We start from the raw sequence: 15,320 nt of genomic DNA, 5'->3' as shown, positions 1-15,320 counted from the left end.
TAAGTTTTAAAATTAGGAGTATGTTGATTTCTTAAAATGAGTTGGAAAGCATTTGATCATTCTTTTTTTTTTTTTTAAAGATTTATTTATTTATTTGAAAGGCAGAGTTATGCAGAGGCGGGGGTTGGGGGAGAGGTCTTTCATCTGCTAGTTCACTCACCAATTAGCTGGAACGGCTAGAACTGTGCCGATCTGAAGCCAGGAGCCAGGAGCTTCTTCCATGCGGGAGCAGGGTCCCAACGATTTGGGCCATTTTCCACTGATTTCCTAGGCCATAGAAGAGAGCTGAATTGGAAGTGGGTTAGCCGGGACTTGAACCAGCATCCATATGGGATGCCGGCACTGCAAGCAGCAGTTTTATCTGCTATGCCATAGCACCCACCGCTCTTTATTTTCTGAAAGAACATACTGTGCTATTACATCTAATTTAAATGTTTAGTACAATTCACTAGTGAAACTATTTAGGCCTTTAGTTATATCTAGGGGAAGATTTTATAAATTAATTTCTTTCACACACACAAGGTTCAGAAATTTTTTTCTTTACATGTCATTTTTCTGAATTTGTGTTTTCGAAGAAAAACATGCATTTTATTAAGTTGTGAAAGTTGTTATAAACTTATTTGACATTCTTAATGATCTACTGTCTCGGTCTTCACTGGCTATTTGTGTTTTAATTACTTCTGTCAGTGTTGCTAGAGTATTATTGAAGTGTTTAGCGAGAGGCCTAAACACTTTAGGATTGGCCCAGTGTTACTGCTTCTTGGGATACCTGCATATCATGTTGGAGTGTCTAGTTTGAGTTTCAGTTGCTACACTTCTGATCCAGTTTCCTGCTAATGCACATCCTGGGAGGCAGCAGAAGATGACTCTAGGAGTTGGTTCTTTGCCTCTCCAGTGGAAGACCTGGATTGAGTTCTGGACTCCTCCTGGCCCAGCCTGGCTCAGCCCTAGCTGTTTCAGGCATTTGGGGAGTGACTTAGCAATGGAAGATCTGTCTCTGCCTTTCAAATAAAATGAGAATTCTCATTTAAATATATATATATATATATATATTTTTTTTTTTTTGGACAGAGTGGATAGTGAGAGAGAGAGACAGAGAGAAAGGTCTTCCTTTTTGCCGTTGGTTCACCCTACAATGGCTGCTGCGGCCGGCACATCGTGCTGATCCGAAGCCAGGAGCCAGGTGCTTCTCCTGGTCTGCCATGTGGGTGCAGGGCCCAAGCACTTGGGCCATCCTCCACTGCCTTCCCGGGCCACAGCAGAGAGCTGGCCTGGAAGAGGGGCAACCGGGATAGAATCCGGCGCCCCAACCGGGACTAGAACCCGGTGTGCCGGCGCCGCAAGGCGGAGGATTAGCCTGTTAAGCCATGGCGCCGGCCATAAATATATTTTAAAAACTATTTGGCTTGGTTAATGCACTTACAGATTATGTATAATATATATATATCTACACATTAAAATTTTTTCATTACACACAAAAAACCAGAATGTGCCCTGCAGTAAATCTAACAAAAAATGTGTAATACCTTTATGGAGAAACCTATGAAAATTTATAGAGGGACATAAAGAGAAACCTGAATAAATTGGAAATACATCTTATTCATGGATGGGAAGGCTCACTTTAACTTTGGTACTTACTAACCATGTGACCTTGGAAATTTGTAAAATCTTAATGTGAGCCCTGTTTTCTTTATGTAAAATGAGAATAAAATCTCCTTTTAAAGAAATTTTTGTTTTTAAAAGTAGTAGAAGTAAGTGGCATTTTTAGGACACCTCAAAGTTACACACAATATTTTCTTCTAAATTTTTATTTTCTACTTGAAGGGCAGAGAGACAGCTTCCATTCATTGGTTCACTTTCCAATGCTTGCAGCAGCTGGAACTGGGCTTTGGAACCAGGAGCTGGGAATGCAATCTTTGTTTCCCATATGGATGCAGTAACCCAATTACTTGAGACATCACCACTGCCTTCCAGGGTCTGTATTGGCAGGAAGCTGGCATCAGGAGCTTAGAACAAGAATTTAACCCAATCACTTTGATGTGGGGTATGGACATTTTAACTGCTAGTCTGAATGCCCATTTCATGTGATTTTTTTAAGACTTATTTATTTGAAAGAGTTACAGAGATAGAAGGAGAGACAGTGAGAAGAGATGTTCTATTTGCTGGTTCACTCTCCGGATGGCTGCAACAACCAGGCCTGGGCCAGACCAAAGCCAAGAGCCGGGAGCTTCATCCAGGTCTTCTACCTAGCTGGCAGGAGCCCATACACTTGGGCCATCTGCCACTGCTTTTCCTACATTAGCAGAGGGTTGGGTCAGAAGTAGAGTAGCTGAGACTTGGACCTGTGCCCATATGGGATGCTGGTGTCTCAGGCAGCGGCTTTACCCACTTTGCCATAGCGCCAGTATTTTTAATTGTACAAGTATATGAATGTAGTTGCACAATGAAAGGCATGAAAGAATGCACACAGAACATAATAGTGGTTACCTGTAAGAACTTAAGAGGAATGTCAAAGTTCCATTATCTGTAATGTTTTAATTATTTTTAAAAGGAATTTATTAATACTTTATATGATTTTTAAAAAAATTAAAGGAAAATTTTAAATGAAATTCCATGTGGATTTTTTTATACATAATGTATTTATAATTAAATAAATGAATTAACTGCAAATAATTTAGTAAGTTCAATCACTTGGCTATTTTTTTTCAGATGTATTTGTTTATTTGAAAGTCAGTTACAGATCTTCCATCTGTTAGTTCACTCCCCAGATGGTCACAATGGCTAGCACTGGGCTAGGCCAAAGCCAGGAGCTGTGAGCTTCTTCCTGTCTCCCATGTGGGTAGCAGGGACCCAAGCACTTACGCCATCTTCCACTCTTTTCCTAGTCCATCAGCAGGGAGCTGTATGGGAGTGGAGCATCCGGGACACAGAAACTGGCACCCATATGGGATGCTAGGATTTCAGGCATCCATCATACCACCCCGCTGGCTTCTGAATGATCCTACCATGTGCTTGAGAAAAGAGCCAGAAATATTTGATGATTACCACTAATAATTACTGTAGTATTTTTTTTTTTTTAAAGATCTACTTATATGAAAGAGTTACACAGAGAAGGAAAGGCAGAGAGAGAGAGGTCTTCCATCTGCTGGTTCACTCTCCAGTTGGCTACAACGACCAGAATTGAGCTGATCCGGAGCCAGGAGCTTCCTCCGGGTCTCCCATGCAGATGTAGGGGCCCAAGGACTTGGGCCATCCTCTACTGCTTTCCCAGGCCGTAGCAGAGAGCTAGATGGGAAGTGGAGTGGCTGGGACTCAAACCGGTGCCCATATGGGATGCCGGCACTGCAGATGGCGGCTTTACCCGCTATGCCACAGTGCCGGCCCCAGATTACTGTAGCATTTAAGTATAAAAATTAAGACTTAACAAAAAGGGTAAGGATTAATGTATATCACTTTGTATATATGTTTCAGAGTGTGATCTCTGAAATATTGGAAACATAAATTGGTAATTTTTAAAAATAGAACAGAACTGTAGACAAGTAGGAAAATGTTAATATCTAATCTTGTATGTACATAAACGTCTAATTCAAATATATTCAGTAAATTTCAAAACTTAAGTAAAATAGCCAAAAGATATGAATAAAGAGTTCTCAAAGGATGAATCAGAAAATAAATTTAAAGTCAAAATTACAAGTATTACTTTGTTTAAACAAGGGAAAATTTAACAGTAATACCCAGTTCCATTGTGTTTATTATGAAATGAATAATCATTCATATATTGCTAATGAGATTATAAATCCTTTTGCAAAACAGTTTAGATACTGTGTCAAGAACCATGAAAATGATTATACCCTTTAGTTTAAAAGCTCCTCTCTAGAACGTTTACCTCAGCAAACAAGAAGAAATGTTAAAAACTGTTTTTCAGTAATGAGGAAAACGTCCATTCTTTATTTTCACTGAGAATGTGTTAAACTTTGTTTTAAGCGTTAGTGGTACACAAATATTTCTGGGCCGGCTGTGGCATAGCAGGTAAAACCGCCTCCTGCAGTGCCGGCATCCCATATGGGCACCTGTGCCCGCTGCTCCCCTTCTGATCTAGCTCTCTGCTATGGCCTGGGAAAGCGTTAGAAGATGGCCCAAGTCCTTGGGCCCCTGGACCCACGTGGGAAGACCCAGAGGAAGCTCCTGGCTCCTGGCTTTGGATCCATGCAGCTCTGCTGTTGCAGCCAATTGGGGAAGCAGATGGAAGCAGATGGAAGCAGATGGAAGACCTCTCACTATGTAACTCTGGCTTTCAAATAAATAAGTAAATCTTAAAAAAAAAAGGGGGGGGGGTCCTGTCCTGTCATGGCTTAAAGTCTAATGGTGAAGAGATTGTTACTGGAAGGCAGAAGAGAGATAATAACATTAGTTAGCACATGTAAGGATAACCTAAATGTTCAGCAATTAGGTAGTGTTTCAGTCAGTGTTAATATGCGCAAAGTTAAAAACAGTGCTTACAAAACTATGTGTAATGGCATAAGGAAATGTAAAGGGAAAGAATCTAAAATATATGACTACTATGAATACAGGCCATGTAAAAATATATAAGCATTTAAAAATTTTTAGCAATGTTGAAAAAAATTTGCAAAAACAGTTAAAAACAGTTCCTTCTCAAAACATAGCTGCTGTCTAATAATGAGAAAAACATCAGACAAATCCCAGTTGAGGGTCATTCTACAAAATAACCCAACTAGTTATCCTCAAAATCATCAAGATGATCAAAAACAGGGAAAGACAGAAAATGTCACAGCCAAGAGGAGTGTAGGGAAGTGAGACAAAAATTGTGTCCTGGATGGGATCTTGGAACAGAAAAAGGGCATTACATTAAAAACTAAGAAAATATGAATTAAGTACTGATTTAAGTTTATTAATACTAATTCATGGCCGGTGCCGTGGCTCAGCAGGCTAATCCTCTGCCTTGTGGCGCCGGCACACCAGGTTCTAGTCCCGGTCGGGGCGCCGGATTCTGTCCCAGTTGCCCCTCTTCCAGTCCAGCTCTCTGCTATGGCCCGGGAGTGCAGTGGAGGATGGCCCAAGTGCTTGGGCCCTGCACCCCATGGGAGAGCAGGATAAGCACCTGGCTCCCGGCTTCGGATCAGCGCGGTGCGCCAGCGGCAGCACGCCAGCTGCGGCGGTCATTGGAGGGTGAACCAACGGCAAAGGAAGACCTTTCTCTCTGTCTCTTTCTCTCACTGTCCACTCTGCCTGTCAAAAAAAATAATAAAATAGAATACTAATTCATTCATTACAACAAATGTACTGCACTAATGTTAGATGTCAGTAGAGGAAATACAGAGTACTGTGCTCTTTGCACTGTTTTTGTAAACTTAAAACTATTCTTAAAAAAGTTTATTATTTTATTTTTTAAAGATTATTTATTTATTTATTTATTTGAAAGGCAGAGTTACAGAGAGGCTGAGGCAGGGTGGGGGTTCTTCCATCTGCTGGTTCACTCCCCAATTGGTTGCAGTAGCTGGAGCCACGCTGATCCGAAGCCAGGAGCCAAGAGCTTCTTCTGGGTCTCCCATGTGGGTGCAGGGACCTAAGGACTTGGGTCATCTTCTACTGCTTTCCCAAGCCATAGCACAGAGCTGGATAGGAAGTGGAGCCGCTGGGACTTGAACCGGCACCCATATGGGATGCTGGCACCACAGGCGGTGTCTTTGCCACCACACCACAGCACTAACCCTTTATTTATTTATTTTTAAAGATTTATTTTATTGGGCCGGCGCTGTAGCTACTTGGCTAATCCTCCGCCTTCGGCGCCGGAATCCCATATGGGCGCCAGGTTCTAGTCCTGGTTGTTCCTCTTCCAGTCCAGCTCTCTGCTGTGGTCCAGGAAGGCAGTGGAGGATGGCCCAAGTGCTTGGGCACCTGCACCCGCATGGGAGACCAGGAGAAAGCACCTGGCTCCTGGCTTCTGATCGGCATAGCTCTGGCCGTAGCGGCCATTTTGGGGGGTGAACCAACGGAAGGAAGACCTTTCTCTCTCCCTCTCACTGTCTGTAACTCTACCTGTTGAATAAAAAAAAAAAAAAAAAAAAACTAAAAAAAAAAAAAACACCAAGATTTATTTTATTTACTTGAAAGACCAGGTTAGAGAGAGGTAGAAGACAGAGACGGTATCTGCTGGTTCACTCCCCAAGTGGCTGCAACAGCCAGAGCTGAGCCAATCCAAAGCCAGGAGCTACTTCCGGATCTCCCACACAGAGGCCCAAGGACTTGGGCCAACCTCCACTGCTTTCCCAGGTGCATTAGCAGGGAACTGGATTGGAAATGGAGCAGCTGGGACTTGAACTGGTACCCATATGGGATGCTGGCACTGCAGGACAGGGCTTTAACCTACTGAGCCACAGCACCGGCCCAAAAAGCTTTAAAATCTTAAGGAGACACATTTCTTTTTAATTTTTAAATTTAATTTAATTAAACAAATTTTTTTATTTGTTTTAAAGCTTTATTTATTTGAAAGTCAGAGATACACAGAGAGAGGAGAGGCAGAGAGAGAAAGAGGCATCAGCTGGTTCACTCCCCAGTTGGCCGCAACGGCACCGATCCAAAGCCAGGAGCTTCCTCGGGGTCTCCCACATGGGTGCAGGGGCCCAAGGACTTGGGCCATCTTCTACTGCCTTCCCAGGCCATAGCAGAGAGCTGGATTGGAAGTGGAGCAGATGGGTCTTGAACTGGCGTCCATATGAGATGCGCTACAGCACCGGCCCAGGAGACACGTTTCTATGTAAACATTTGCTTCATTGTTTCTCAAATGTCTGTGGAAAGAAAAAGGCCAAATTTATATTTACTTATATATATATATTTAGTTACAAATACTTGTGTATATGGGGATTAATGCTAAAAGCAAATGAAGGGAAAACAGTTTCAAAAGAAGTCAGAGGTTGATGAACATTTTCCTGTTGTAAACATTTGTATTTTTACTTAAAGTACCCATGTATTTTTTCAGTTAGCCAGATCTTGCTGTCCAGTCTTACACTGGACTTACTTACAGCAAGTAGGTTAGTGAAGGATTCTGTGTGGACTGTAGTGCCATCTGCTGGCACTGTAAGTGGTAACATTTTAAAAGTTAAAATTCTGTAGTGGCAGCTGTTCATTGGTGGTTTGGTATAAGAATATGTTTTATGCCATTCCCTTTTTATATTAAGTAACCAATATTCCTTTTAGAATTTTTCAATAGTATCTTTAGGATTTAGTTCATTACCACCTCAAGTGTTTTTCCTTCCTTGCCTTTTTTTTTTTTTGCTTATTTGTATTGCTATGACAGAATTCCTTTACTTTTTAAATATAATTTGGAGTGAAAGGTTTCTTTTTTAAGACTTACATGTTTGTGCTTTGTATTTCATTTTGTCTTTAGGTCTCACATTTGCTTCAGTATTAGTTAGAACTTAAATCTAAGTCAAGTACTTATAGAGACTGTTTTTCTTTCTTATTTTGTCAGCAATGCTTTATAGTGCTCTAATCATCTTATAAATGTGATAGAATTAAATTTGAATAATGCAGCAATGTGATTAAATTCATTTAGAGTTTGGATTCTGAGTTCAGCTTGTCAGAATGATAACCCAACAGCATTTTCATAGTGTAAGTCATAAGCATGTGCTTGGGGCCGCCGCTGTGACATGGTGGGTTAAAGCCCCGGTCTGCATCTCATATGGGCAGTGGTTCGAGTCCTGGCTTCTCCACTTTTGATCCAGCTCCCAGCTAATGCGCCACCTGGGAACGCAGCAGAAGATGGCCTAAATCCTTTGGGGAGTGAACCAGTGGATGGAAGACCTTCTTTCTCTCTCTCTGTCTCTACCTCCTCTGTAACTCTTTCAAATATATAAAAATAATCTGAAAAAAAAAAAAAAAGGAATTTAAAAGCATGTGGCTAAGTGCTTTGGACTTGCTAATTCACCTGTGATTTGTGCTCTAAAGGCAGGCAGCTTGTGTATTGTGGGTAACAGGTACATGCCTTAGTGTTTCATTGAAATGTCTCTCTCCATTTGGAAATGCATTTGTTTAAATATTTTAGTTACAGAATCTTTTCATACATGTATTTGCTGTTATATTTTCCCTTTTTGAATAATCTTTATATTCTTTGCCCACTTTTCAAATATGTGATTGATGCCTTTCTTAGAGCTTTTTTTTTTTTTTTTTTAACACTAGACTGTTATTGCCAAATTCTTTACAATTAAACCTTTGACCTAGCTGGAAGTTATTCTGATAAAAGGATTGATTCTGGAATCTGTAGGAAGAACCTTTCAGCAGACTCAGCCCTCCTAGTGGATAGTAACATTTCTGGGAAGTGTGGGAAATTAATCTTAAATTTACCTTCTCATCACATTTGAGAAGTCTTGGAGTGAACACCAGGCACACAGGCAGAGTCTCTAGAACAGTCAAAACAGTTCAGGGGACACAGAGACTTCCAGGAACAGGAGGGTACATCTTCTCTCTCCAAGAGGATGGTGTCATAGGCATCCCTTTGTTCTCATGAAGAACATGAGGGACCTGGAAACCCCACTTAGGAGCCTGCTGTCAATCAATATTTTGTGCACATTCACAGGGCTGCTCTGAGACAGTGGAGCCTCTCACAAAAGTGAAAATCAGTGACTGATGCTGTCTGTATTTAAACTGTCGATGTTTGGTTCATCATGGAATCCTTTTTTTTTTTTTTTTTTTAAAGATTTATTTATTTGAAAGTCAGAATTACACAGAGAGAGGAGAGGCAGAGAGAGAGAGAGAGGTCTTCCATCCGCTGGTTCACTCCCCAATTGGCCACAACGGCTGGAGCTGCGCTGATCCGAAGCCAGGAGCCAGGAGCTTCTTCTGGGTCTCCCATGCTGGTGCAAGAGGTCCAAGGACTTGGGCCATCTTCCACTGCTTTCTCAGGCCACAGCAGAGAGCTGGACTGGAAGAGGAGCAGCCAGGACTTGAACCAGCACCCATATGGGATGCCGGCGCTTCAGGCCAGGGCGTTAACCCGCTGCACCACAGCACTAGCCCCGGAATTCCTTTTCTATACATTGATTTTGATTTTTGATATTTCATTAAGATATTTTTAAAGTTATGACTACTGGCTTTTTGATATTCTTTTTAAACCTTCTATTAGCCTCATCCTGTCCAGGTCCCAAATTGCAGTAAACTGTAGAGAAGTTTATGTATAATAGGAGCTTGATATGTGTTTTGATGGAGTTGTTATTTCATTCATCTTGAAAGCTATAAGTTGAGGCCGGCGCCGTGGCTCAACAGGCTAATCCTCCGCCTTGCGGCGCCGGCACACCGGGTTCTAGTCCCGGTCGGGGCACCGATCCTGTCCCGGTTGCCCCTCTTCCAGGCCAGCTCTCTGCTGTGGCCAGGGAGTGCAGTGGAGGATGGCCCAAGTCCTTGGGCCCTGCACCCCATGGGAGACCAGGAGAAGCACCTGGCTCCTGCCATCGGAACAGCGCGGTGCGCCGGCCGCAGCGCGCTACCGCGGCGGCCATTGGAGGGTGAACCAACGGCAAAAGGAAGACCTTTCTCTCTGTCTCTCTCTCTCACTGTCCACTCTGCCTGTCAAAAATTAAAAAGAAAAAAGAAAGAAAAAGAAAGCTATAAGTTGAATTTTATTCTCTTTCAGAGGTCTTAGTAGTCCTAAGGAAGTGACAGTTTTATTTTTAAAGATTTATTTATTTGAAAAATTTAGATCTTCCATCTACTAGTTCACTCCCCAAATGGTTACATCAGCCAGGGCTGGGCCAGGAGTGAGCCAGGATCCAGAGCTTCATCTGGGTCTCCCATGTGGATGCAGGGGCCCAAGGATTTGGGCCATCTGCTGCTGCTTTCCCAGATCATTAGCAAGGAGTTGGATCAGAAGTGGAGCAGCCGGGACTCGAACTGGCGCCCATATGAGATGCTCATGCCACAGGGCAGCAGTTTAATGCACAACACTGGTCCCTGGAAGTAACACAGAAGATTTAGAATATTTTCCTGTACTAGGGACAAATGGAATCAATCATAAGGGGCAGACTTTGTGGCTGAGCCGGTAAAGCTGCTGCCTGCAGTGCCGGTATCCCTTATAGGAGCTGGTTCATGTCCCGGCTACTCCACTTCTAATCCAGCTCTTTGCTAATGGCCAGTGAAAAGCAGCAGATGATTGCCCAAGTGCTTGGGTCCCTGCCACCCATGTGGGACACCTAGAAGAAGCTCCTGGCTTCAGCCTGGCCCAGCCCTGGCTATTTCAGCCATCTGGGAAATGAACCAGTGAATAGAAGATTCTCTCTGTGTGTGTGTGTGTATCTCTGTATCTTTCTTTCTCACTTTGTAACTCTGCGTTTCAAATAAATAAATATTTTAAAAAAAGAAAATGAAATAAAAAATAAAGTTGAAGAGGATGCAAGTGTTACAGGCCTAAGAACTATCTTTTAAAGAGATTTATTTATTTATTTGAAAGGCAGTGTTACAGTGAGGCAAAGGCAGAGAGAGAGAGATATTCCATCCATGGTTCACTCCCCAATGGCTGCAACGGCTGGAGCTGGGAGTCAGGAGCTGCTTCTGGGTCTCCCATGTGAGTGCAGGGGCCCAACCACTTGGGCCATCTGCTGCTGCTTTTCCTAGGCCATAGCAGAGTGCTGGATCGGAAGTGAAGCAGCTGGGCCTGAAACCAACATCCATATGGAATGTTGGAACTACAGGTGCCTCAGCCACTGTGCCATAGTTCGGGCCCCAGAAGTTCTTTCTTCACCTCACTCTACTGTGTGTAGAGCCTAGAAAAGGTGACAACTGAAAATCAGTGGAGAAATTAAATAGAAGAAGCTTAAAGAAATTAAATGGTGTTGTGCCTAAGCGAGTGTTAACAGAGGAATGCCACACACTGGTAAATTTTAGAGTCTTTTATTGCCTGCAGCTGAGAGCGGGCTCATGCCCCAACAGGGTTTATAAAGGCAAAAGCCCCAAGATCGGGGGGAAATAAATGGTTACTGGTGTCAAGCTAACCTAAAACCTGTGCAAAACTAATATCAATTATAATCTTAACAATACCAGTTACCATCTTAACAATTTCAGTTATAATCTTGACATTAATCCAGGTATTGGCTTAAATCATATGTAGGCCATAGACAAATTACATTTTTTTGAAGATTTATTTTATTTATATGAAAGACAAGAGTTACAGAGAGGTAGAGACAGAAAGAGTGGTCTTCCATCTGATGGTTCACCAGCCAGATGGCTGCAACAGCCGGAGCTGTGGTGCTCCGAAGCCAGAGCTTCTTCCGGGTCTCCCATGTTCGTGCAGGGGCCCAAGGACTTGGACCATCTTCTACTGTTATTCCAGGCAATAGCAGAGAGCTGGATTGGAAGAGGAGCAGCTGGGTCTTGAACCGTCGTCCATTTGGGATGCTGGTGCTTCAGGCCAGGGCTTTAACCCACTGCGCCACAGGCAGAGTTAGACAGTGAGAGAGAGACAGAAAGGTCTTCATTCCATTGGTTCACCCCCCAAATGGCTGCTACGGCTGGCGTGCTGCGCTGCAACAATCCGAAGCCAGGAGCCAGGTGTTTCCTCCTGGTCTCCCATGGGGGTGCAGGGCCCAAGCACTTGGGCCATTCTCCACTGCCTTCCTGGGCCACAGCAGAGAGCTGGACTGGAAAAGGAGCAACCGGGACAGAACCGGCGCCCCAACCGGGACTAGAACCCGGAGTGTCGGCGCCGCAGGAGGAGGATTAGCCTAGTGAGCCGTAGTGCTGACCAACAAATTACATTTTTAAAATTAACCCAGATGCAGCCTATTGGCTTCCAAGCTTGAGCAATCATGCTAGGGGGTTTCTATGCTTTGCCAAGTGTGATGTAGTAGACTGCTATTGTCCAACTGTTTTAGATCATAGTTTCAGACTGGACTCTCAACGGTGGAGGGTGCCTTCCTAGGATGTAGTCTCAGGTGCTCCAAAATGGAGTCCCTACTGTCAAGGTTTTACTTCAATGGATAAATCTCAGGTGTCAGTTTGCCTTATCACTTATTCAGATGGTTTATATGCCCCAAATATTATACTTGTCCATGTTTTAGTTTAACCAGTTCTATTTTATTAAGTTCAAGAACAATTTTTTTAAGATTTTTTTTGTTTAAGTTATATAAGTTTTCTATATTTCATATATACCAATTTAGGAATTTAGTGCAATCCCTCCTACCCCCCCCCCCGCCCCGCTCCTCATGCCCGTGTTTCAATCCTTCCTTCACTTGCTCTTAATTTTTACAGTGATCTATTTTCAGTATACTTAATAATTATATAGTTATCTCTGCTCTAAATAAGAGTTCAGCAAATAGTATGAAGAGAGACAAAACAAAATACTGTTCCTCAATGGAAGAAACAAGGGCTATAAACAATCATGGATTCTCTAAATGTCTGTTTCACTCCAATACGTTACTTTTCAGATACTCTGTTACCTTGGATCAGGGAAACGTGATATCTGTCTCTTTGGGTCTGACTTACTAATGGTTTCCATTTACAACCATAGTGTTGCAAAAGACAGGATTTCTTTCTTTCTTTTTTTTTTTTTTCTTAAAGTTGTGTAGTACTCCGTAGTGTATATATATCATAATTTCCTTATCCAGTCAACAGTTGATGGACATCTGGGTTGATTGAAGAATAATCTCTTAAAAATCATGTAGGGGTTGGGTGTCGTGGCACAGCTGGTAAAGCCATTGTCTGCCATGCTGGTGTGTCCCAGTTGCTGCAGTTCCAATCCAGCTCCCTACTAATGGCCTGGGAAAAGCAGTAGAAGACGGCCCAATTGTTTGGGCCCCAGCCATCCACATGGGAGACCCTGGTGAAGCCCTTGCTCTGGCCTCAGTTGTGGCCATTTGGGGGGTGAACCAGTAGATGGAAAATGGCTGTCTCTGTCTCTCCATCTCTGTAACTCTGCCTTAGAAAGAAAGAAAGAGAGAGAGAGAAAGAAAATTTTGAAAAATCAGTTAAATTCTCAGTAGTGTATTGTGAATCTTGTCTTTAGAATGATGCACGCTTCCTTTTTTCTGCTGCTGTGGCTATATGATTTTTACTGTGGTATTTTGATATCAGCAATAGCATTTTATAAGGAATAAGCATTTGTCCCTTGAAAGGTTAAATACTAAGCAGAATTTGCTTTTGTGAAATTTTATTTCCCTTTTACTGACAATATTCAGATTGATTTCTAAATTTATGGCTCAGCGACATTAGTTTTGAATTTCTCATGTAATGTGGCTAGAGAAGCTAAAGCTCCAGTAAAGTGTGCATAACTTTGTATTAAATTTAGTGGTAGGTAATGTGACCAGAGGCAGGAAAGCATAAATCATTTGAAGGATTTCTTTCTTTTTAAATATTTTATTAGGATAGGCCTTCTAACTTATATTTGTAGAAAAAATGAGAAACAGCAATTTGAACTGATGACATTAGAGCTGAGTATACTCAGTTTTTCTGTTTTCATGAAAACAAACCATTGTATCTTAGTGCCATATTACATTGGGTAAGCTGACAATATATAGCAGATTTGACATTTCTTTATGTGTTTGAAAGAAGAGTATGAGTTTGAGAGACAGAGGAGTCTTCCATCAGCTGATAAATTCCCCAAATGCCTATAATAGCTTGGGCTAAGCCAGGAGCCTGGAACTCATTCCAGGTCTCCCATGTAGGGGCCACGGACCCAAATGAGCCCTCATCTGCTACCACCTAGGGTGTGTGTTACCAGGAAGCTGGATTGGAAGCACAGCTGGGAGTTGAGCATAGACCACTTGGATTTGAGATGTGGTCATCCTAAGCAGTATCTTAACTGCTGTGCCATCTGCCTGCCCTAATTTTATGTCTTAAATAGAAAATTACACACAGCATTAACTTTGAATGGATGCAGTATTCTGTAGAACTGTGATTAATACTTCATATAAAAGTTTAGTATCTTGAGGATATTGACATTTTTGAAACATTTTACATTTGATCAGAGTAGCTCCATTGTTCCTTATTTGTTTAATAGAAGATGTTTAGCAAGTCCTCAGTGAGGCGTGGAAGAAAAGATAAAATCTGAGAATAATAGAATAATAATATCCTTGGGTTTCTTTCATAACGTCTTTAGAATTTATTTGGTAAACAGGATGATGCATGTGATGAAAGTTGTAAAGTGTAGTGTTAGAGCTAGGTATTTTGCAGAATAATAGGAAAGTTTGAGTGAAGGAGAGTTGATTTGATTTAGAGGTAAGAGAGTTCTGTGGTGCTAATTCATCAGTAATTTCTAATAGCTTTTTTGAGAGACTGCACAAGGTGTGTATCTACTTGAGAATGTTTTTTCCCTAAAGAGTATGGATTTCAGAATAAGGCAAAACCACTCATTTTGCCTCATGAACATTCTTCAGACAGCACAAAAACACTGGTGTAAAACACTCAAATATTCTACTTATTCTCTTTTGAAAATTCTTGACTGTGTGTAATTTTGTCTTTAACAGGAAATCAAACCCCAAAGCCATTATAACCATGGATATGGTGAACCTCTTGGACGGAAAACTCACATTGATGATTATAGCACATGGGACATAGTCAAGGCTACACAGTAAGGTTTTTATTATAGTTGTCCTGTTCTTTGAAATCTGCATTTTAAGTGAAATATGAGTCTTAAAACATTTGGTAGAAAAATCAGTATCTTAAGTAAATTTGGTTGTTTCCCATTGGTTAAATAAATGGTTCTATTACCTTTTGGTAATTGCTGATCTTTACGAGATTTATTATTATGCCCTTAAGAATATTAAGATTGGTTATGGGAATCAAAAAATATTAGTATTAATACTTTTAATGAAGAGCATTAGTATACAACCAATATTCCTCTCCCCCTCAACTAGGTTCACTGATTATAAATAAAACATAGTTAATGTCAAATACATATGTTTATATGTATATTTGTGTCTTTGGGGGATTAGTTCCAGGCCCCCCCAAAATCCATAAATGCTTAAGTTTCTTACATAATAGTATCATAGTATTAACATACAACTTAGGTATATCTTCCCATGTATCTTAAATCATCTCTAGATTATTTATAACACCTGTCACAATGTAAATCTTTGTAAATAGTTGCTACATGGTTTAGGAAAAAAAATGATTAATACAGGTTTTTTCTCCAAGTATTTGTGGTCCATGGTTGATAAATTTGTGGATATGGAGGGCCACACACATACACCCACACACACATGTTTATTTAACCTGTGCTGAGGGAAAGATTACAAAGTTGCCTAACATAATGACCTTTAGAATGCCAGATTATAAAGTTATTTGAGATAGGCCAAGGAAAAAGAGTAAATCTAAGA

General features: G+C 41.5%; 1 protein-coding gene across 3 annotated transcripts in view; it reads left to right on the top strand.

Moving 5' to 3' along the window:
• ZDHHC17 (zinc finger DHHC-type palmitoyltransferase 17) overlaps nucleotides 1-15,320 on the top strand; it is a 114,268-nt gene that overhangs the window by 22,115 nt on the left and 76,833 nt on the right. For all 3 annotated transcript variants that reach the window (XM_062203174.1, XM_062203173.1, XM_062203172.1), the window contains exon 2: nucleotides 14,469-14,572. In XM_062203174.1, coding sequence (XP_062059158.1) covers nucleotides 14,469-14,572 — 104 coding nt within the window. The remainder of the gene's footprint in view (nucleotides 1-14,468; nucleotides 14,573-15,320) is intronic.

This window comes from Lepus europaeus, chromosome 10 (assembly GCF_033115175.1).
Source record: "Lepus europaeus isolate LE1 chromosome 10, mLepTim1.pri, whole genome shotgun sequence".
Classification (NCBI taxonomy): Eukaryota; Metazoa; Chordata; class Mammalia; order Lagomorpha; family Leporidae; genus Lepus; species Lepus europaeus.
The sequence above is the reverse complement of the archived record's forward strand: the minus strand, read 5'-3'. Positions and strand labels throughout refer to the sequence as shown.